The following is a 23,981-nucleotide window of genomic DNA, read 5'->3' on the forward strand; positions in this document are numbered from 1 at the left end:
GATGCACAAGTCTTAGGGAAGAGCTCGGAGGTGGGGGTATTTCTGTAGCTCAAGGGCTGGGTTGCAGAGGTAAAAATATCATCACACATTTATAAAACACAGTTTATTTTCACATTTTAGGAAACTGTAGGCACGTGTTTCCCCTCCTGCTCTCTCCCCCCATCCCCAAGGCTTCATCCCACCGATGCTCCAGGCAGGTGATGTTTTTTCTCCGGGAGCCAGATCTACCCTGAGATGCATCTTCAGCACAAATTCACACACGATTCAGCAGGCTCCTTTCAGAGACATTTATTATTTAAATAATAATATTATATCTTTTTTACATCCTCTCAGCTACCAGGTGGCAGAAAAGTTCCAAATCTCAGCACTTTGGGCTTTCTGAGCAGAGCTGCAGTTCCCAAATGGACGAGACACCCCCCTTGCAATAGCACAATGACACTAGGTGTTTTGGATGCTGCACGAACAGGATCCATGAGCCCCCCCCAGGCAACCCCTGATGGCAGCGATGGCCTCGGGACAAACCCAGCTCACCCGTGGGAGAAGCCAGAGGGGTTGGATGCTCTTTTCCCAGACCAGAGCCCCAGAGAGCAACACATACAACCCAAAAAACCCAAAATAGGGGTGCTGAAGGATGCTGCCCAACGGGGTGAGATTTTATGCCCCTTGTTGGCTCCTGCATAAACCACAGGATAAAGAAAATTGCAGAAGGGTTGGTCAGGAGGGGTCAGACAGCTCTGCTGCTATCACAGCACTAGAGAAATGCCACAGTTCAGCTTTTTTCTGCCCCCAGAGCCCCTCAGACATGCTGGGCTGGCACCCGCCAGAGCCTCAAATCTCTGGGGGCGGGGGACGGAGAGACAGACACATGCACACAGACCTACACCTGATAAAGTGCGTTTCTTTAGGCAACCAGCCTATTAAATAAAGGGGAACATTTGGGGATACACTGCTCCCTTCCTTTCCAGTGAGGGTGGTGAGAGCCTGGCCCAGGTTGGCCAGAGAGGTGGTGGATGAACCATCCCTGGAGACATCCCAGGCCAGGCTGGACGGGGCTCTGAGCAACCTGAGCTGGTGAAGATGTCCCTGCTCATGGCAGGGGAGGTGCTGGATGAGCTTCGAAGGTCCCTTTCAACACAGGGAAATTCTGGTCCCTGTCACCCCCCCCCCAGCAGTAGTGTTATAGCAAAGCCCCCCATGCATCAGCCCCGAGCCCTCCTGCAGCGAGGCTTAATGCAGCCTGTGTCCTTTGCTGGGTGGGAGCAGCCCTGTTTAAGGGTGGCAGTGATATCCAGGTGCTCATCAGCCCTTCCAACCCTGTCCCACCGTGTTTTCTGCCCTGTGAGAAACCGCACTGGCTTTGCAGTGACTTCCCAGACATGTGGTGACACCTGGCCAAGCCACCCGTCCCTGGCCCTCCCTGCAGCACAAACGTGTCTTTATGAGCTTAAGAGCTTTGTTAACATCTACCAGTGCTTCACCTGGCAGATGTCTCCTGGAACAGCTGATGGATCTACTGCCCACAGGGGTCTAGCCGTGCTGCCAGTTTTGTCTTTGCAGGGGAAAGAGTCTGTCTGTCCTGACTGGCAGGGGACACCCGGCAGCACAGCACTGAGCGCATGAACCGCAGGACTGGTGGCCTCAGGATGGCAAAGACCCAAGGATCGACGATGGAATTAATCGAGAGAAACCTCAGGGCCAGGAGGTCCCAGTCGTGGCTGTCCTCTTCCTGGCTGAACTTGTTCATGTAGGCGCGGATCTGCAAAACACAACATGGAGAAATAACACTGGGTCTGGGCTGCCAGGATCTGGCCCCCAGGGCAGCTCTTTGGGGAGATTTGGGCTGTCACAGCACCCTTTCTGCCTCCACCAGTTTAAATTATCTTCTTGCTAACAAGAGCCAGGCCTGCGCTCTGCTCTCAGTGAGGCTTAGTTTAGCCCTAACATAATTAAGCCAGTGGCTGCTTAAAACGGTGGGTCTCACCTTGAAAACCAGACAGGATGAATAAACGTGTAAGAGGATGCGGGGGGCTGGACCGCTCCAGTCCTGCCTACAACGTGCCGACTCATCACAGCTTATGGGGCTTCCTGGAAGGGTGACTCAGCATTCCTGACTCAGACCGGTCAAATCACCACCCCCTCATTTCGGAGGAGACGGGATGCTCAGATGGGACGGGAGCATGGGAGGCAGGAGCATCCCTCCTGTGGCTGTTGGGTACCATCCAGGGATGCTGCATCCCGGGGTACCAGGTGGCCAGGGTGCAGCTGGTACCTGGAGCTTCTGAGGACTGCCCTGGGGTCATGGTGAGGGGTTTAGGAAGGATTTTGTGGTGCTGTGGCCTGATGTTTGCTGGGTTCACGTGCTCAGGCTGCTCCTCGGAGGGGTGGCTGCTGTGGGCAGCCCCAGCCAGAAGAGAAAGTGTCACAGTGAGGAGACACCGGCAGTGTTGGGCAGCTCGGTTTGAGAGGCTGCCAAAACGCAGCCCAAACACAACCCCACATGGGAGCTGGCCGACGGGAAAAAAAATAGCTGGCTGTGCTTCTGGATAAGGCTATATCTGCTACCACAGGGCCCATGGGATCCCCAACAGAGGCACTTTCCCATCCCATCTGCCCCCAGCAGACCTGTAGGGCTCTGCCCACGTGTCCCCATCAAGAGGTTCCGCTTCGTAATGACCACAGTACCCAAACTTGGGCTTTTTTGGGACAAAGGGAGAGACATCCATCATGCGTGGGCCCATTGATGGGAGCTGAAGCATCTCTCAGGATGTTGAGTCTGGTTCCCGGGATGCTCACGAGCACGTGGACGTTACTGTTTTGTCTTTTCTCTGTCTCAAAGCTCAGGCAGCCTGGCTCAGCTACAGCTTGTGGTTATTTTCTTTTCCCTTAGGAAAAGAAAGTGAGCATGGAGGGAAGGTGGTGTCTATTTAACTCCACAAGCACAAAATTAGCATTGGCTGCACTCCCGACCTTGGTGGGGCTCGTTTCTAATGTGAACAAAATGACCTACCACCTTGGCAGTCTCACATACATGGGCAGGGGACAAGAGTGGCTTGAGGTGCTTTGGAGTCCGTGATGCTGCTGGTTTAATACAGCTTGGATGTATGAAAAGCATCAGGATACTCACTCTCTCCCTTCCTCACTTGGCTGTGGAGTTTTGACCCCAGATTTCTGCTGGAAGCCTCGTGCATGGAGGGGACACGGGATGAGGGATGCTGTGGCCCATGTGCCAATCTCTGTTCCCAGCAGTCACCCATCTCCATGCCCATGGCCTGGTGCTGTTGCAGAGGAAGAGACCTCCGTCTAACGGTGAGGTGGGTACTACCTGCCCACGTCCCCAGCTCCATCCCTCCCTCTTGCCATAGAAATCTGGGATAACTCTTCCCACCCAGCAAAGATACTCGCTGTCTCCAGTCCAAGCCGGTGGCATCTTCTTCATCTTTGGATGTCTAATTTCTTGCTCTGCCATCTCTCACACCTCAACTATGAGTGCCTGGCTCCCGGGAACCACAGCAATTGCCATGTGGTCCAGGGGCCCCTTATCCCAAACCCTGCCTGTGCCATGCTGCCTAGCCACAGAGCCTCTGCGGGACGAGAGGACACCTCTGCTCCTGCCACCTCATCCTCCTGCCACCCTGTCCTCCTGCCAACCCATCCTTCTGCCACCCCGTCCTTCTACCAAACCATCCTTCTGCCACCCCATCCTTCTGTCACACTATCCTCCTGCAGCACTCAGGATACAGGGAGTGATTCTCCCAGTTCCCTGTGAGATGTGCTAATTGCCTGATAGAGTTGAGGGTCTCCCAAGCTTCAGGAGGAGCTAAGCTTTGACCTCAGTCCTTAAAGCTTGGGCAGCAGAGCCTTATAAAGGGAGGGAGAGAAACAGGGGTGTTGGGGAGGGGAAGTCCACACCAGAGGAGGGGTGGTTGCACTCACCGTGATTGGCAGGGAGCAGATGACAAAGGTGATGGTCATGATGGAGAGGAGAAGGAGATGGTCAATCTCCTCGGCCATGGAGAACATGGACCGATTGGAGCCAGCGGTCACCCGGGGCTGCTCGAGTGTAGCCAAGCGACGCGTCTTCTGCCCGCGGCGGTGCATACGGACCAGGTTGGCGATGACGCTGAGGTTGCAGAGCAGCACAGAGAGGATGAGGAAGAGGAGCAGGGTGGCGTAGAGAAGTGAGAAGGTGACATCCAACCTGGAGACCTCCCTGCCACCGTTGTGCTGGAAGTAGTCCAGATGCATCTGGATGAAGCACCAGGTGCCAGGGCAATACTGCACATACTGCCCGAAGCCCACCAGCGGCAAGGAGCAGAAGGCAGCGGAGAAGGTGTAGATGGCAGGCAGGGCAACCAAGCCTGTGCGGGGGCTGAGGAAGCGCTCGTAGAAATAAGGCTGCCCCAGGGCCAGGCATCGCTCCAGCGCCATGGCGAAGAGGATGAGCATGGTGGCGAGGCCGAAGAAACTCATGGCGAAGCCAAAGTAGAAACAGATGTGTCCTCCTTCAACCAGGGTGGACAAGGTCCGGTTGTGGTGGTAGGAAGCCAGGACGAAGGGGCTGACAGAGCAGGTGCCCAGCAGGTCGGTGACCACCAGGGCCAGCACCAGGACATGGAAGAGGGAGGGCGGGCGGGGGCCGCGGCGGCAGCGCAGCAGCAGCCCCAGGGCCAGGAGGTTGCCCAGGAGCCCGGCGGAGAACATGAGGGCGCTGACCAGCGGGCGGGCCCCGGCCGGCAGCGCCCCGCCGCCCTCGCACAGCGCCGGGCCCGTCCCGTTCATCCCGCCGCTACCGAGCGACTGCGCGGCCGCCACCGCCCCGCCGGCACCGCCCTCCGCGGGGCTCCCCCCGCCCCGGCCCCACCGCCCCGCCCGCCGCCCCCGGGCCCGCCCCGCCCCGCGACCCCGGGCCGCCCCCCGGCCGCGCAGTGCTGCTCCGGGAGACCCGACGGCGGGGGAGTACCGGTAAGGCGCTGAGAGCCCCGCCACGGCCAGCCCCCGGCAGGTCCGAGAGTCCCGGTACCGGAGCCCCGGTGCTGCTCCGGGAGTCCCCGTGCTGCGGCCGCAGCCCCGAGGCACGGCCGGCGCCGGCGCTGGTCCGGGAGCACCGGTGCGGCTCCGGGAGCCGCGAAGTACGATCAGTCCCCGGCCGGTCCGATAGTCCCGGTACGGGGCCGGGAATCCCGGTGCTGCTCCGGGAACCCCGGTCCTGCTGCGGGAGTCCCGAGGCACGGCCAGCCCCGGTGCCGGTCCAGGAGCCGCTCTCATGGCAAGCCCCAGACAGTTCGCGAGTCCGGGTGCCGGGCTGGGAGCCCCAGTGCTGCTCCGAGAGTCCCGGTGCTGCTTCGGGAGCTCTGAGATACAGCGAATCCCGGTGCTGGCCCGGGAGCCACTTGCACGGCCAGCTCTGGTGCCGGTCCAGGAGTCCCGGTGCAGCTTTGAGAATCCCGAGGTACAACCAGCCTCCGGCTGGTCGAAGAGCCCCAGCACCGGGCTGGGAGCCCCAGTGCTGCTCCGGGAGCTCCGGTGATGCTGAGGGAGCCCTGCGGCATAGCCAGCCCCGGTGCCGGTCGTGTGGGAGACTTGCACAGGCAGTCCCGGTGTCAGCCTGGGAGTCCCAGTGCGTCTCCAGGAGAACTGAAGCGTGGCGAGTCCTGGTGCCAGGCTGCAAGCCACACAGCACAGCCAGCCCTGGTGCTGCTCCGAGAGTGCTGATACTGGGCCAGGAGCCCTGTGCACAGCTGGCTGCCGTGGTGGTTCAGGAGTCCCACTGCTGCTGCGGGAAGGCTGGGCTAGCCCCAGTGCTGATCTGGGAGCCCAGTGGCATGGCCAGTCCTGATGCTGGTTCGGGAGCCCTGCACACAGCAAACCCCAGTCCAGTCTGAGAGCCCTGGACTGGCACTGGGAACCTTGATGCGCAGCCAGCCCAATGCTGATCTGGGATCCCTGGGAGGCACAGCAAGCCCCAGTGCTGGTCTGAGGACCCCATGGCGTGATGAGCCTTGGTGCCATTTCCACCAGCCCGGTGCAGGATGGGCTACCAGGGAAACACAGCTGAGCTTGGGCTGTGCGGGTGGGTCTGGTGGTGCTCAGAGACCCCGGAGAACTCCCTGCCCCATGGCCAGCCCCACACCATGTCCTCATTGACCCTCTCCCATATGTCATCAGAACTCCCTATGGGGGTCCTGCCTGCAGCCAGTGTCTGGTCAGGAGTGGGCTGTGGGGGAGGCATCAGAGGGAACCCTTCTTCCCACTGCAAGCCTTGCGGAACATGGTTCACCAGCCCCAAATCCCAGCTCCAGGAAAGCTCCTTCTGCTGGGGCTTCAGGCTCAGAAGATGCCAGAGGAAACTCTGGCTGCCGCATAGTATTTCATAGAATCAGAGAACAGTTTGGGTTAGAAGGGATATTCAAAGCTCCCCCAGTGCCACCTCTGCCATGAGCAGGGACATCTTCACCAGCTCAGGTTGCTCAGAGCCCCGTCCAGCCTGGCCTGGGATGTCTCCAGGGATGGTTCATCTACCACTTCTCTGGCCAACCTGGGCCAGGCTCTCACCACCCTCAGGGGCAACAATTTCTTTCTCATGTACAGCCTTAATGTCCCCTCCTTTAGTTTAAAACCATCACCCCTTGTCCTGTTACTACAAACCCTACTAATAGTCTGTCCCCTTCTTACTTATCGGCCCCTTTTAAGTACTGAAAGGCCACAATAAGGTCTCCCTGGAGCAAGTATTTCCCCAGTCGTGACCCCAGTCCTCTGCCCACCTTGCTTAGAGCAAAGCCTTTCCCTTGGCCCCCAAGCTGGGACCCAGCTCAGCTGGGAGTCAGGCAGGGTATAGGTGCACCCCTTCACCCATGACCTAAGGGAAAACTGTCCTCACAAAGTGCTCTGGTTCCCCCAAACCCCAGTGAAATGATGCAGCATAGATCAGCCCTGGCATGGACATGGCAGGTTGCTGCCACAAGCACATTTTGCCTGTTTTGTTTTTTTTTTTTTAAACTTTGATTTTGTAACAGGAACTTCGTAAAGGAAACATGGTACATGGCAAACTCCAGTGCTCAGTGAGCTGTGGTTTGTGACAGCACCTCCATTTCCGATGAGCCGTTCCTACTCCTCGCTTTGGTTTTTTATGTCATGCAGCTCAAAGGCTTCTTCAGCACCTTGGGGAGGATGCACAGTCAACTTGCCGGTAGCAGGGCACCCGCAGCCCTAGCCCTCCCCATTCCTGTGGCCAAAACAATGGGTGGGATGGAGGGGAAGGTGTTTTAGCTGACACCCAGACTAACCCTGCATGCAGATGGGCCAGAAAAACACCCATCTCAGGACTTTTTAACCCTGCTCCCAGCCCTGTAGACCTAATCCAGCAAAGCACCAAAGCATGTGGACACATCCAGCCGTGGGAGCAATGCTGTTTGTATCCAGAGAGCTGGATCAGAGCATCACAGAATCACAGAATAGTTTGGGTTGGAAGGGACCTTCCAAGCTCATCCAGTGTCACCCCTGCCATGAGCAGGGACATCTTCACCAGCTCAGGTTGCTCAGAGCCCCGTCCAGCCTGGCCTGGGATGTCTCCAGGGATGGTTCATCCACCACCTCTCTGGCCAACCTGGGCCAGGCTCTCACCACCCTCAGTGTCAAAAAATTCTTCCTCATGTCCAGCCTGATGAAACATTCAGCCCTCTGTGATGTCCACAAAAATCAGGTTAAAAAATGGAGCTGAGGCAGAGCCCTGTCCTGGTCCATCCGAGCAGCTCATGGAGACCTTTTCCGAGCAGAAGACACTCCATCGGGTGGTTGCTCCAAGGCTTTTCCCAACCTCCCACTTCTTTCTGGTGTTTCATATCACAGTTCAGGAAGGGTTTTGGCATCTTCTGGAGCTCATTTTTGCTGGCAGCTAATGGAGCCTTAAATACCCATTTGGGGCTTCTCAACTGGCAGTTGCCTCTGATGGGATATTTTTGCAATAACAGGAAAACTGCTGGGCTTTTCTCTTTTTTTCTTTCTCCCCCGAGCTCAAAACCAGGAATATGCCAGTTGGTACAATCTGTTTTGTTTCTTGGGAAGTGTTTATTTTCTTCCTTTTGCTTCCATCTTTATCTCCGGGTGTCTTGCCACTAACAAGGACCATATGTTCTCCCAGGGGTCGTTGGCATTGTTTTCCCTAAGAGAAGATTTCCAGGGTTGACCCACTTTGAGAAAAAAAAACTCTAGGATTGTAGGAAAGCTGCATGAATTTCATATAAACCAGGTAGCTAAGACGATTCAACCTCTGGACTTTGCTGCCTATGGCTGGGAAGGGCACTGGGATCCTGCTCCATCCCTAGAAGGTTTTAAAGGTGGGCAGGGAGGAGACCAGCCCTCCTTTGCAGGGAGGGATAGACTGTATCAGTGGATTTCAACCCTTTTAAACCAAAAACCCATCTGACTTGTGTTTAGCAAAGCCAGATATTGTTTTTCTTCCAAAGCCCCGTTTCTTACCTTGCTCACCAGTGCTGCCAGCGGCCTCGTTCACCGCCCTGGAAAAGAGCAGGGCTGAGCATTGACGTGGCACATCCAGATTTGGTGCCTTGACTTGCTGGTCTGTGCAAGCACCTGGATTAAAAAAATACCCAACTGTTCACCAGCTGGTTGCATCTTACATCCCCGCAGGCTGATGAGCATCCTGGCAGCCCCGGCGCTGCTGCCTGCCCAGGCACGTGTCTCCTGCTTCCCGAATGGCCAGAAAAATACAGGCAGACAATAAAAAAATAATAATAATAATTTTAAAAGGGCTCGTTGCAAGAACTAAACAATTTGCTGGGAAAACAGCTTGTGAGAAGTTGTGCCTGGATTTCACGAGCTGAAAATTAAAAAAACAACAAACAACTGGCTATGCTTGATTTATGTCCAGGAAAGCAGTGGGATGCAGGGTTAGAGGATGCTGGTGACGCTGTGAGCATGGGACAGGGCAGCTGGTGGTGCTGGAGGGCAGCTGGCTTGGCACAACATCTCCAAAAAGAGCATCGTAGTGTGAGCCACAGCCTTGAGCTGAGCAGCATCACTTTATTGCCTCCATTAAGTGTCAGTTCCGTCCCTTTGAGGCTTGCTGGCAGAGGAGCTGTCTGGCACGGAGGGGCCCGTGGGGACCAGCTGAGCCGTGCGAGGAGCCTGGCGGGAGGATGCGATGGAGACTGGCTCACACGGCAGCTCTCACCTCCTCAGCATTTGGCCGGAGAGCCCTGAGCCTCTGGGCTTTTTTCGGTTCCTGTTTAGCAACATTTACAACTAAACCGCGTGTTGCAGGGATATTTTTTTTTTCTTTTTTAAAAAATTTATTTTAATATTTTCCAAGCTGTGTAATAGGAAAGGGCTCTGAGCTTCTATGTAACTCCTTGAAGCCCTAAACCATGTGTGTCTGGGCATTAAAAAATGGGTTAACCAAAAGAAAAAGCGGCAGCCCCCCTCCTTGCAGCCGCGGTGCCCAGTGTGCTCTGAGCCCATCCCTGGCTGGGGATGTGCTGCCATCTCTGGAGAGGACGGCGATATCGCAGTCCCAGGTCCCAGCAACACCTCGATAAGTGATTTATCTGCTGGGAGGGCGGCTTGGCCCTCAGCCGCCAATGCAAACCTTGTTGGCTGCAGCCGGAGCTGGGCTTGCCCGGAGGCAGCGGTGCCCGCCTGGAGCCTCCAAGTCTGCTCCCAGGGCAGGTAGGACAGCAGGAAGGGCACAACGTCGATTAAAAGCGCTGCAGAACCCAGACGAGTGTGCCAAGGTTGCCGAGACGTGCACAGACCCAGCCAGGGAGTGGGGATGGTGCAGGGACAGAGGTGTCACCCCGGCAGCCCACAAGCCATTTCTTCCCTCTGATGATAAAGCCACGGATGGGTCAGACACCACAGTGTGCACATTATCCCGGGGCTCGGGTGGAGTCTGCATTCACACACCTTAATAAAGAACCTATTTCTTTTTAATTCAATTACTGCTTTCCATGGAGCATGGTTGCCCTGGGCTCTAAATCCACACATTGTGGTGCAGGAACCTCTCTAGGAGTGAATCCTCGTTAGGGTCATGGGCAGATGATGACCTGCCTGGGCACACACCGACCACACACAGCTCATGTCACTGCCTGGCCATGCCTGGTCCATCTGTCCTGAGGGATGTATGGATCCATATGGTGGAGGAAATCTCAGAATTTTTTTTCACTCAGGGTGGTGAGAGCCTGGCCCAGGTTGGCCAGAGAGGTGGTGGATGAACCATTCCTGGAGACATCCCAGGCCAGGCTGGACGGGGCTCTGAGCAACCTGAGCTGGTGAAGATGTCCCTGCTCATGGCAGGGGTTGGACTGGATAAGCTTGGAAGGTCCCTTCAACCCAAACTGTTCTATGTTTCTATGGCCAGAGGGGACAACAGCAAGACTTCGCAGAACCATTATCTCACCTAGCCTTCATTCTGCCATGGTGAAACAGGTCTGGCGAAAGCCACCGCGCAGGCTGGGTGCTGTTGACTCTGCAGTCCCACGTGAGCCATCTCCAAGTCAATAACACACCAGTAATATGAAACCTGTACACGAACCAAGCCTCATTTCTTTTCTTTCTCCTTAGAAAACACCAATGAGAGGCACTGAGCTTGCAGGTCCCCCCACTACATCCCAAAATGTAGGTCTGCCCTTTTCTCCAGCCAGGAGAGCCTGTCAGGTCAAAAAACCAGAGCCAACCCAACCAGGTCACCTCCAAAAGGCCTCAAGATAGATTTGCATGAATTTCCTCCTTCAAAACCCAGAATCTATTTGACACCAGGAGTAAATATGGTTTGAGAACTGGCAGGAACACGACTACACCTTGCAAGGCTTAGCTAAATAGACGGGGAGAAATGTTTGCCCTGTCTCCTTCACGGACACTAAGCAGATGGAGACTTTGGTTATCATAATTTTTTTGGCCTAAATGGTCACTTGAGGCAGATATTAAATCTATTTAATACGTGTGGTTGAGGGGAAATGGATCTTTCATTAAAATGATGGTTTGCTTGCATGCTTGTGCCGCAAGGTTATACATCCCAGGCTCTGCTTTCTCTCAATTACTGCTCCGGATCATCACAGATACCAAATTAAAATAATTACAGCAGGACAGGTAGCCATCTGAGTAACACAAATGCAACATTAGCGCCTGGAGGAATCAATTTTTGAGAGAAAAGTAAATTGCTCCTGAGAAACACAGCTCTGCTCAGGGGATAGAGGGTTAGGGGAGGGATGATGGACATCCCGGGGAGGGACAATGGGCATCCTGGCGAAGGACCCTGTGTGCCCTTCGGCTCCTTGACATGGTCATTAGCTGCTGCTCAAGTTTCTGAGTCTCCACGCCTCCAAAATCTCCCTCACACCCCGCCTTGCCCAGGCCAGGGACACCCCAAAGCAGCCCTGGAGAACCCCCCTCGGTGTGGAAGGGGCCCATGCACAGGATGAGGCGATGGAGCAGGGCTCCCAAACACTTTTATTCTATGGACACACACATATATCTCTCCTTCCTGTGCGTCCCCGCTGCCCTGAAGCCACACACCAAAACCCTCTTGCTTTCCTGGGGCCGAGTGCTCCCCAAAACCTCCACAAAGTGCTGCTGCTTGGAAATATTCACAGGCACTCAGGACCATCCCCTGGTTCCTCTCCGGGGTGAAACACAGCCTGGGGAGGGGGCAAAAACACTTCATGCCCACCCCTCACTGCGAGCTGGACACCGTCCCCTCCTGCAACCGCCCCGGGATGCTCCGGGGCTGAAGACTCGCTCCTCATCCTCACCAGCAGCCGCTGGCTTCTGCCAACCCCACATGCTCAGGGAAAACCAAGCTGCGGGGTGTCTGTCCTGCGCCATCCCGGGGGACAAAACTGGTTGTCCCCACCGGGGACTGGTCCTTTCAGGGTGGCTTTCCGGGAATGGAGCCTCCGGCAAAGCCTGCGGATGAACATGCGGAAGACAGAGGTGCGGAAGATGATGAAAACCCAGGGGTCCACGATGGAGTTGACGGAGAGAAAGCGCAGGGCGCTGAGGTCAGCGTTCTCGTTGAAATCAGCAGCAAAAGCCCCCATGTACGCCCGGATCTGGTGAACGAAAAAAGAAAGGAAAAATGAGAACAGATCTCACTACAGTGTTAAAGCTGAGAGGAAAAAGATTCTCATGGGGACAGCAAAAAGAAGTTTTAACCCCCAATACCTGTATGCATCGAATCAGGACATGTTGTGGGTTGCAGACCCTAAAACTGGGAGTTGGGGATGGGCCAGTGACTGTGGTAGCACAGGGACATCATGTCCCCTTTGGGGCCAGGAGGTTAGAGCTGAAGATTTGGTCCCAGAACTAGGATTTTTCCTGGGTAAAGGGAACATCCAACCTCTGCAGGCTGCAGTGGTGGGTGCTGTGCATCCCTTGAGGCTGGTACATCCCGTTTGGGTTGTCCCCCACTGCGATGGGTATCAGACCAGGTGTCTGTTGGATAACGCAGTTGGAGCAGAGCTAGATGGTGACCCTTGCTGGGTCAAGATCCTTCCTCTACCTCCAGGTCCAGCCTGAAGCCCTGCTTGTTTGAGGACCACTGGGGTTATTCCAAAACCAGTACGAGCCCAGTCATACTGGGGCTGCTGGTGTGTCATGATACAGCTCCAGAGTGTAACAGAGGGGACAGGGAGTAGTGGTGGACGTTGTCACCTAGGGCAGTGGCAGCATCCATACCCCCCTGATTTTGGGACAACCCCCACCATGGCACCAGCTCTGCTCACAGTTGGTGGCAGCGAGGTGACACCGCAGATCCAACCCTGGGAAATGGGGCACTGCTTGGGGGGGTGGGCAACAAGGGCACTGCCATGCTGGGAGTCTCCCACTCCCACCCCACCAGTGGGACCCCCACCCCTGGGGAAGAAGAGGGAGGATTTCAGGGAGTTTTTCCCTCAGATTGGGAAACACAGTGTGGTTCAAAGGGATCTGGATCTATCCAGCACCTGTGGGACAGGGAGGGAGTGGGAATACAGGGGTTATTGAAGGGTCTAATGCAGTGAACCAGCCTCCCTAGGAATAGGCACGGGGGAAGAGTTATTTCAAGGGGTTAAAACAATGAACTGACATCCCCAATATCTCTGGGACAGCCCCAGAGGAACAGGGTGGTGATGGGGGGGGGAGTTATTCCAGTAAAGTTAAAGCAATGAATTAACTCTAACTCCCCTGTCCTGGGACAGGATGGTGGTGCTGGGGTTATTCCATGGGGGTTAAAGCGACAACCAAACCCCTGAAAGGGGGTGGAGGATATTCAGATGGGACCCAAGTAAATACGCGATATCCCCCCCCGAACACCTCTGGGACAGAGTGATGGTGATGGGGGGGTTATTCTATGGAGCTTAAAGCAATGAACCCACCCTCAGGACAAGGTGGTGGTGCTGGGGGTTATTCCATGGGGGTTAAAGCAACGACCAGACCCCTGAGAAAGGATAGGGGACACTCACGGGGGACAAAAGTAATGACATAACCTTCCTGGAAAGTCTAGGACACAGGGGTGGTGATGGAGGGGCGGTGGGGGGTGATGTTATTCCGTGGGGATTAAAGCAATAACACAACCGCAGGAGGTGTGGTGCTGGTTGCAGATATTCAAGGGGGGCAACCTCCCAGAATGGGATGGTGGTGCTGGGGATGGGGGGGTTATTCCAAGGGGGTTAAAGCAATAATGTGACACTCAGAGATGGGGCTGTAGTAGTGGGGATTCAGGAGGGACTAAACCAATGAGCCCCCCCCCGACCATCCTGCAGTGGGTGATGGTGCCAGGGTTTATTCTAATGGGCTAAAGCAACAATCTGACTCCCCCAGGACAGAGTGGTGGTGACGGGGGGGTTATTCCAAGGGGGTTTATGCAGCAACATGAACCCTGCTGACAGCCTGGGGAGTGTTCAGAGTGGGGGCAAAGCCCCCAGGAGCAGGTGGTGATGCCAGAGTTTATGCCAAAGGGCAAAACCAACAACCTGATGTCCCCCTTCCCAGCCTGAGTGGTGCTGGTGGGAGGGTTACTCCAAGGGGCTTTAGGCCATGACCTGAGCCCCATGGACAAGGTGAGGGACTACTCTGGGGGGGCAAAGTAACAATTCAGCCCCTGTGGGAGGAGATGGCAGGGAGGGAGATTATTTTCCAGGGGAGTTAATGCAAGAACTGACCCCCAGGGATGGGGTGGTGGATATTTGGGGGTGGCAAGGCAACTACACGAACTTTTGGGCACAGGGGGACAGTGCAAGGGGCTATTCTAGAGGAGGGGGCTGGTGGGGTTACTCACGATGAGCGGCAGGGAGCAGATGGTGAAGAGGACGGTCATGAGCCCCAGCAGGACGAGGTGGTCGAACTCTTCCATGTGCGGGGTGGCAGTGGCGGGGGGGCCACGGCGGGGCTGCCGCCGGGCCATGCCGTAGAGGTGCCGCATGCTGCTCACGTTGCAGGCGCCGATGGCCAACACCAACAGGCCCATTAGGCTGGCATAGAGGACGGGGAAGCCAAGCTGGCGCGGTCCACCGCCGGCCATGCGGATGAAGCACCATGTCCCAGGGCAATACTGCATGGGCACCCCGAAACCCAGCAGCGGCAGGGCGCAAAAAAGGGCGCAGAGCCCCGCTGCCACCGGCCCCAACATCGCACCCAGCCGCCGGGTGAGATGCCGTCGGTAGAAATAAGGATGTCCAAGGGAAAGCCAACACTCCAGAGCCATGGCTAGCAGCAGCAAGGTGGGGGCCAGCCCGAAGAAGGCCATGAAGAAAGCAAAGAGCTGGCAGAGGACACCTGGTTCACCCTCGCTGCGCCCACTGGGTCCCAGTTCACTGAGGCTGCGGTTGTAGGCGTAGGCAGCCAGCACGATGGGGCTGAGCAGGCACTTGCCCAGCAGGTCGGTGACCGCCAGCCCGCTCACCAGCACGTAGAAAGCGGAGACCCGCGGTGGGCGACCACCGGGCGACCGCGACCTCCGCCGGTGCTGGCCCAGCAGCAGAAGCGCCAACACGTTGCCCAACAAGCCGGCAGCGAATAACACCGACCCGGGCACCGCCGACTGCCCGCTCTCGATGTACCGGCTGTTACGGCATTTGTAACCTTCCGTCTCCATCGGGATAATCCGGTCACCGGGATGGGGCGTCCCGCACCGGCACCGGGGTGAACGCACCGGGGCTGCGCCGCGGCTGCCAGCGGCGACTGGCCCGGCGGGGCGGGCGGCCCGCGGCGGCGGAGGGAGGGACGGGGGGAAGGAGGGGAGAGGCGGTGCGGAACGACCGGGTACGGCCCCTGGGGCGGCCCCTTCCCGCTGCCTGCCCCCACCGCCCCCCCCGGGATGGCGGACGGTGATTGCGGGGCGGGGGGACGCGCCGGTCCCCCGGGAGAGCCGGGGCTGCGGGCCGGGGGGAAACCCCGGGAGAGGGGAAGAGAAGGAGGTCAGGGTTGAGTCCCGGGGGGGTTACGGGTCCCTGGGCAGGGGAGATTGTGGGATGGAGGACAGGGACTGAGTCCCGGGGGGGTTACGAGTAAGAGGCTAAGGGCTGAGTCCCTTTGCGGGGGGGTTACAGGGCAGGAAGCTGGAGCCGAGCCCCTTAGGGGGCTGCAAGTAAGGGGCCCGGGCTGAGTGTCTTGCAATGTGGACGTGTACAGGGTAGAGAACGGGGGCTGAATCCCTGACGGAGGGGTTAGAGAGCAGGAAGCTGGAGATGAGACTCTTGAGGGACTGCAAGTAAGGGGCCAGGGCTGACTGTCTTGGGGGGCAGCGGTACATGGTACAGAGTGGGGACTGAGTCCCTGGGCTTGGACTTATGGGTAAGGGGGCCACAGCTGAGTTCCTCGACGGGCGGGTTATGGCGTAGAGGGGAGAGTTTGAATAAGGGGAGCATGGTTGGGTCCCTGGAGGATTGGGGGTGCAGGGCAGGGAGCTGGAGCTGAGCCCCTTTCGGGGGGATGTAGGTAAGGAGCCAGGTCTGAGTGTCTTGTTGGGGGGTGCAGAGTAGAGGAGAGGGGCTGAGTCTCTGGAGGGGGATACAGGGTCAAGAGCTGGAGTTGAGCCCCTGGGGGGCTGCAGGTGAGGAGTCAGGGCTGAGCCCCAGAGATGGTTATGGGTGAGGAGCTGGGCCAAGCCGCTGGAGGGGTTACAAGTACAGGGATGCCCGTGCCTCTGTGTGACTCAGGAGACATCTCACACTCAAACCTTTAATCTGGCCAGGCATCACTTCTACCTGCACCCCATCCCTCATGCCTGCTGTGTGGGGGTACCGCTGCTGAGACCCCCATTGCAGGGGTTTCAGCCTCTCCATGCCTGTGGCTGTGCTCAGCTGCCCCAGGAAACTCCGTGAGAATTGCCAAAAGCTTCTTCCAGGAAAAGAAAGTGGCCTTTCTAGCTGCAGAAACACCACGACATAACGCATACCACAGCTTGCAGAATACATGTGATGATGAATAAGCACGAAACCACGGTTGTCTGCTTTCAGGCCCCTTTTTGCTGCTCTGAATGAGCGTACACAAAGCACAGGAAAGTATCAAGATGACAGGAGGAGTGGGAAAGGCAGTCAGAGGTGCCAGACATCAGTCCTGGCATGTTTTAGTGGTGGACTGCATTTCTCATATTGCATGAAGGAAGCTGATGACTTCAAGCCTTCTCTGGCAGAAAGGGCAGGGACCATTTGTGGCTGGTGAGAGCCCCAGTTCGGGAAGATATCAAGATAAAAACTTGTTGCAGCTTGGTGCTCACACTTGTGGTGTTGAGGTGCTGCCCTCACTAGGGCTGAACATGAACCCAGTGGCCACGTCCTGCCTGGGGCCCAGGGGAGAAGAAATTCAGCTGCTTTGGGGAAGTAATCTGAGCAATATCCTTGAAAACACACCCAAGCAGACGGCTTGCCAGCACCCGGGGAGTTCACTGCTCTGCAGAGCACACGGCGGCTCATTCCAGGTCTGGGATCCTCCTTTTGGGGTGATCTCGGCAGCATGGAGCAACATGAGGATCCTTCAGGTTTTCCCCAGGATGAGGTTTGGGAAGAAGAGCCCAGCAGCACAGGAGAGCTGATTTACTGACTCCTAAGAGCCAAGAGGACGGTGTCTGTCCCAGACCCTGGTGCCAGCCCTGCAACACTGCAGGTGTCAAGGAGGATGGTCCTCAAGGCTGGATCTTGCATGCGGAAAGAACATCTCTTCTTCTTCTTGCTCAGAGCAGTGACATGCCTTCTTGAACCAAAACCCAGCCCAGGCAAGCTGCCTCCATCCACAGGAGCTGCCCCCACAAGTCAAACATCTGGGATTCACTTCCCTTCCTGCACTGAGGATGTTACAGGAAGCTGTTCCCCTTCACTGAGGACATTATGGGACACTGTTCCTCATCACCCAGGGATGTGCTGCTGGCTGAGCGATGACCCTGCACACTCCTGCAAAGGGAACATTGCTCCCCATCTGCTCTCATGGAGATGAGACCAAAGTGCCGGGCTTCTCCACCACCACCGAGAAGTCCCTCAACAGACACTAGCCTGCCGGACGAAGGCCAGATTCAGCAGAAAGGAGTTGCCTGGGGAGAGGAGGAAGAACTGTTACAAAACTCAGCCCTTTTTGGAGGTGGGTGCTGCCCCCGAGTGCACCAGGTGGCTGGAAACCCTGAAGTACCAGGGGATGCTGCTGTTCCCATCCTCGCACCACTCGGTGCTGGAGTGATGGAAAAGCCTGGGGTGAGGAAGGCTTTTTGGGACCATCTCCTGGTCCACTCATACCTCCGAGGTGCTGGGTGCAGCCATGGCTGGGGCTGGCGGAGGGTGGGAGGGGTGATTTTCACTCCATCCCAGCTCCTTCACCCACTGCTGGAAGGTCTGACGCTGAGCACGGGCACAATGTGCAGCCAGAAACATAACCGCAGACACATCTCCCTCCTTCCTCGCCCACGGCAGAGAAAGCAGTGTGGACAGCCAGATGCACCAAGTCTCCGTTTAACTCATCTTTCAGTTAATTTGCATAAATTGCAGCTACTTGGAAGGGGAAAATGATTTTGAGAAAGTCTCATCACCACGTAGGATGAATCTCTCTTGTTTGTCACACTTCCGATGTGATGGTCACATTCCTGGTGGACAAGGGGAAAAAAAAAAAGGCAGAATAAAAACAACCCACAGCGGAAGAAAAAGCAGCATGCCACAAAACCCTGAAGACAAATGAGGTGCTGGAAAAACTTGAAGCATCTGCAAGGAATTTCAGGGGTTTTTTTTCCAAAACTCTTGCTTGACCCCATACAGCTTCTCCTTGCCAGCCGGGTGGCAGTGAGGGACGGCAATGTCCCACTGCTGTGTTTTTGCCAAGCCCGGCTTTCCCTGAGAGCCAGTTCTGCCCAGAGAAGCTGTGTCCGCCTGCTTTTTGTCAGCAACGCGGCTCGGGGTGGCTGTACTGTGATTTTCTCGCCTTCCTCCAGCTCAGCGCTCGCTTTGGAAGTGTTTGTAGTGGTGTCTGAATAACCTAATTTAGAGGCAGGGAGGGTTTTGGCAGGCGGTGGGTGACGTGCCGGGGAGCTGGACGGAGGATGTGGCTTGCCAGGAACGGCGGCTTTTTGGCAGCTTTTGCTGGATATTCGCATGTCAAGAAAACAAGGCTGGGAAGGTACTGCGGTGAGAACCCTGCTCAGGAGTGCTCCATCACCACTGTCTGGTGCTTCTTCACCCAGCCCTGGTCACGCACCCCAGCCCTGGTCTCCTTCCTGGGGACACCAGTCCCCCAGGGGACAGGAGCAGGACATCACTGTACCCTCCCCAGTGTCCTTTTCTGACCATTCCCACGTCTTCCCCTGCTCTGGTTTCCTCCAACTAAACACCCACCAGCCTTTCAACTCTTTCCAGGTGGTGGGACCTGGAGATTTGCAGCTCCCTGGTGTGGACAGGTGGGTGATCCAATGGCCCAGACGATGCAATGAGAGCTTTGGGAGGCACCCAGGCTGCTGCAGACATGGATTTGGGGTGCAGAGATGGGAAGCACCGAAGTTGGTGATACCCCAGTGCTTTTACTCCGAGGGGGATGTGTTTTCTTTGTTGGGAAGATGCACTGAACATCTTAAACATGCCCAAACGCCCCAATTTAAACTGGCTGTTAGAGGCAGAAGCGGCAGCTGGCACAGCCCAGCACCTGGCAGGGCTGGTGCTCATATCCCCTCATCCAGATCATGATGGTGTCCCCAGGAGAGGGGGGCTTTGAGGGGCTGCTGGGGTGCAAGCTGGGAACACAAACCCACTCTGAGTCATCGGGTGACCCAGGCAGGAGAAACCCTGGTGATTATTTCCAGCTGTGTTATTGCAGCGCTGCTCAGCCAGAGGAGAAAATAGCCCTTGGAAATAGCCAGGAAATCTGTCAAAAGCCGTGGGCAGTGGTCGGCTTAGGCCCTCGGCGGGCAGTAGGTCTGGTGCTGTGGCCACCTCCTCGTGCTGCATTTCGGGGACCTGCTGGCATCATCGCTGTGGCCAGAGCCTGCCAAAGGGAGGAAAACAAAGGGAAAAAGCCAGCAGGGCCGGGATTGGAAGCTGTTGGGCAAGGAGGGGACGGTGGAGCAATATTTCCCCAATTGCACAAGCCTCAAAAACCCAGGGCAGGGGCTGGCCCAGGCGTGGGTTGACCGGAACCAGCAAGGAAAGTGGTTTGGACTGGGTGGCGTTTTCAGCACAGCCAGGGACGAGTCACGGGGCGGCTGCTTCACACGCTGCCCCGGACAGGGGGTGGTGGAGAGAGCAGGGGGGTGTGGAGAGGTTTGGGGGTCCCCTGCACCCCCAGAGTGAGAGCAGATGGGAATTGGCCCTGCCAGAGGGGAGGGATGGGCTGAACAGAGGGAGAGGGGCTGGAGGGGCAGGGATGGTGGAAGGAAGGAAATAAAAAATAAAGGAGGGAAGGAAGGAGGGAAATAGGGAAGAAGAAGTGAAGAAAAAAAAGGGAAAAGAGGGAAAGGGTGGGGGAAGGAAGGAAGGAAGGAAGGAAGGAAGGAAGGAAGGAAGGAAGGAAGGAAGGGCGAATGATGTAAAAAAAAGGAGGAAAAGGAGGAAGAAAAAGGGAAATAGTGGAAAAAGGAAAGGAGGGATGAGGGGAGGGAAAAGGGAATGAGGGAGAAAGAAGTGAAGAAAGGAAGGCAGGAAGGATGAAGAGAGGAAGAAAATGAGGCAGAAAAGGAGTGAGCAAGGATGGGAGAGCGGGAAAAGATAAATCAAGGAAGGAAGGGAAAAGGAAAAATGTGGGAAAAGGTGTGAAAAGCTGGGAAAAGGTGTGAAAAGCTGGAAAAAGGAAGACAATTGCAGCCAGCTGGTGGGGCGCGGGTGGGTGTAGAGCGGTGCTACGTGGCGGGGGGTTGGTGTACCGGGATGTGTGTGGTCGGGGCGGGGGGGTCTCGGGGTGTATGTGTGTGTGTGTGTGTGTGTGTGTGTGTGTGTGTGTGTGTGAGCGTGAGCTGCCGTGGGTGCCCGGCCGGGTGCAGCCCCACGGGCGGGCAGCAGGCGGCGGCCGGGCCCGCGGAGCTGCGGGACGGGACGGGGCCGCGCTCCGGGACCGGCCCCGGCCCCGCCGTCCTCCCCTTCCCCTCCTCGCCGGGCGCTGCCCTGCACCAGGGAAGAGATCCGGCAGATAATTCCACTTGTGTTTTTTCCCCCTTTAAATTGTGGAGATTAAATCCAGCGGCTCCACTCCCTGGGCGGGGACTGAGCCCGGCCCTGGGTCAGCAAAGGGATCTTGTTTCTGCTGATAAATATCTCCAGGGTGGGTGTCAGAGGATGGATCAGACTCTCTTCAGTGGTGCCCAACGGGCACAGACTGAAACACAGGAGGTTCCATCTGAACATAAGCAGAAACTTGTTTGCTGGGAGGTGCCAGAGCCTGGCCCAGGCTGCCCAGAGCGGGTGTGGAGTCTCCTGCTCTGAGACATTCAAACCCGCCTGGACGTGACTCTGTGTGATCTGCTCTGGTGACCCTGCATGAGCAGGTGGGTTGGACTGGATGATCTCCACAGGTCCCTTCAACCCCAACCACCCTGTGATTCTGTGATTTATTTCACCTGAAGACTGATGCAGCCACTGCAAAGAGGTGAGGACCATCACCCCTGGGACCTTCATGCCCTGACATGTGCAGCATCCTGTGTAGCATCGTATGACAAACCCCTCAGTTGTTGTCTGAGTCTCATGTTCCCACTATGCATGGAGTCCCCAGACCAGAGGTGAGACCCCCACCTGGGCTCATCCGTTGAAGCATCCAAAGTGCTGCAGGGAAGGGACCACATGGGGACAAAAGCACCCAAGGAGCCCAAGCAAAGCAAAACAGCCCTCAGCAGGGTTAGACGTGCTGCAGAGCTGCCCAAACCTCCATAGGGAAATATCCTGGTGGGTTCTGAAACTCACTTTAAGAGGACATGGATCCTGAAGTGAAAAAGAAAAAAAAAAGTTAATTTAAAGCAGCCTGGCTTGTTTTTTTAGGCATGGGAGGCTGGTCAAGCCTACATGTCAGAGTTTACATCTCTCTGAAATTTGGTGGGTCCACAGAGCTCCCCTGCAGATGAACAGCCTGTCCTGAGGAACACGAGAAGGCAACTCCCAAATGTGCAGCCCATGTGTTTCGCTATTTCCCATTGAATTTGTGCTTTACTATTTCTCATTGAATTTTAGGCTGGCCCAAGCACTCCGTCCCCATTTAGCTGGATCATTCAGCCCTAAAATCCCTTTTAGCATGAAATGCCCCTGGGTCCGCATCAGTCTTCAATTTAAAGAACAAATCCTATTGCCTCCAGTTGGAGCTGGCTCATCCGCTGCCCAGGGCCGGGGTGACCTCAGCGCTGCTGGGTGCTTCTTTTTTGGTCACTGGTTTGATCACAACATTCGGAAGGGACACGTTATGGGGGAGAATAACCTCTTCACCCAGTTTGGAGAGGGTCCATGGGACAAAGCCTGGCAGGAGAGCTGGAGCCAGGAAAATGTGGCTAAAAGCATATTTGCTCGGAGAGGCTGTCAGGATGAGACAAAGGCAGGAAGGAGATAAATGCAGGGAACGAGGCTAATTGCTGGGATTAGTCACCCCGGAGCATTCGGGTGCTGCAGGGGTCAGGGTTGGAGGCCTGAGGAGGTCAGGCGAGGAGAGATGAGCTGCAGAGAGGTTTTGGGGAGAGCCTTGGATTTGTTAGAGCCATGGGAAGAGCTGTTTGGGTGAAGAGCAAGGGGTCTGGACCCCAGCTCTGGTGGTGCTCCCTGGACATGCCATGGGGTCCCAGCTCCCCCCAAACTCCCTGCTCAACCCCAGTTGGGGTGGGCAGGTCCCAGGGACACCTAATTCATACAGCAAATAAAGCCTAATTCTGAAGAGGGCTCTTGATTCGGGCTATAAATACCCAGAGAAGTGTCTCAAAGCTGCATCAGATCCCTGGGATGGGGATGGGGTAGGACCAGACCTGCTGCAGGGAGTGATGGGGAGAGGCAATCTCTCCCTGATGTGTTTTGTGCTGCAGGGAAAAACACTAGAGGGACCTGGAAATGTGTATCAATGGGATGATTTTATCTTTATTCTTAACATCTTCCCTCCCTGTCACCAGCCTGCCACCTCCCTGCTTCCAGCCCCAGCACATATAGAGGACAAACCCATCCTGGCTGCTCTCCCCGGCAGATGAAACCCCCCTTGCCAGGGAGTCTGCTGGATCCAGGACCAAATAAGGCATTTGTGGCTAACCTTGGGGGAACGATGTGCAGGAATCAGTCATGTCAGGCATGCTCATGATCTCCCTGTGAGCTCTGCGCTGAGCTCCTGGCATGCCAGCAGCACGGGGGGCTCGCAGGACTTGGGATGGCAGCTGTGGTATCAAAACCAGCTTTACAACAATATTTAGAGAGAGGAAGGAAGTAGAGTCCCAGAGATTAAAAAAAAAATCCTTTTTTACCTTTATGCCTTAAGAGAATAAAAGGTTATTATTATTATTATTAATAAAAATAACTAAAACCTGGAGCAATTTTTTGGGCTGGGGTTCCAGATGCCTCAGGAAGCTTTTCCACAGGAGAGAGGTGTTTCCATCCCACAAGTCTCCAGGTCCCTGGGGTGCTGGGAGATCAGAGCTCTGCTACCTTTCAGCTGGGAAGACTCAACACTCGCCATCTCGCCTTTTAGTGTAGAGGCTTCATTATTTCTCCTCTCCACACACAGAGCTGCTTTTCCACACTTCTGCTTTGTCTGAGTTGCCCAGGGTCAAGTAGTCTTCCTCTCTTTCTATAAAAAACATGATTTTCCTTATTATGGAACCACCTGTGATCTAACATCCCATTTTACCAGCTCTCCGTAGGACAACCCCTCTCATGTTTGGTGCCATGAGCTGAAAGATGTGTGGCTGGGTCATGGGTCACAGCTGGAGCGTGACGGTTGGAAATCATCTGCAGGTAGATGGACACCCTCCAGGTGCTGCAGGCTGCTGTGTCTGGGCCAGAAACCTTAGAATCATAGAATGTAATTAGAATCAGTGTAGTAATTAAAACTTGGGTGTAGGTGAGATCGTATAATCAAAGAATAGAATCACAGAACAGTTTGGGTTGAAGGGACCTTCCCAGCTCCCCCAGTGCCACCCCTGCCATGAGCAGGGACATCTTCACCAGCTCAGGTTGCTCAGAGCCCCGTCCAGCCTGGCCTGGGATGTCTCCAGGGATGGTTCATCCACCACCTCTCTGGCCAACCTGGGCCAGGCTCTCACCACCCTCAGGGGCAACAATTTCTTCCTCATGTCCAGCCTGAATCTCCCTCCTTTAGTTTAAAAGCATCACCCCTCGTCCTGTCACAACAGGCCCTGCTGTCTGTCCCCATCTTTCTTACAGTCCGCTTTTAAATACTGGGCACCACTGGAATCACTGGGTGTTCAGTGAATGCTCTTGCTCCTTGGGGCTGGTGGTCTCCAGACCCACCTGGGCAACATTTGCATCCTCAAGGATGCATCTGGGCAAGTCCTGATGTACCTTCTGGTGCAGACCTGTTGTGGAAGGGTGTCCATGTGTGTGGGAGCAGTGGGA

At 55.9% G+C, this 23,981-nt stretch overlaps 2 protein-coding genes across 2 annotated transcripts; both read right to left on the bottom strand.

Annotated features, from left to right (window-relative positions):
- Positions 1–1,510: 1,510 nt before the first annotated feature.
- PTGER2 (prostaglandin E receptor 2) lies at positions 1,511–4,779 on the bottom strand (the record flags this gene model as incomplete). The annotated part of the gene is made up of 2 exons (XM_080346243.1): positions 1,511–1,756; positions 3,934–4,779. The coding sequence occupies 2 exons, from the start codon at positions 4,777–4,779 to the stop codon at positions 1,511–1,513; spliced, it is 1,092 nt and encodes a 363-aa protein (XP_080202369.1).
- Positions 4,780–11,798: 7,019 nt separating this feature from the next.
- PTGDR (prostaglandin D2 receptor) lies at positions 11,799–15,085 on the bottom strand (the record flags this gene model as incomplete). Its single annotated transcript, XM_080345084.1, has 2 exons — positions 11,799–12,065; positions 14,270–15,085. 2 exons carry the CDS (start codon positions 15,083–15,085, stop codon positions 11,799–11,801), a joined length of 1,083 nt encoding a protein of 360 aa, XP_080201210.1.
- Positions 15,086–23,981: the final 8,896 nt, after the last annotated feature.

This window comes from Nesoenas mayeri (genome assembly GCF_963082525.1).
Source record: "Nesoenas mayeri genome assembly, chromosome: 5".
NCBI classification, from domain to species: Eukaryota; Metazoa; Chordata; class Aves; order Columbiformes; family Columbidae; genus Nesoenas; species Nesoenas mayeri.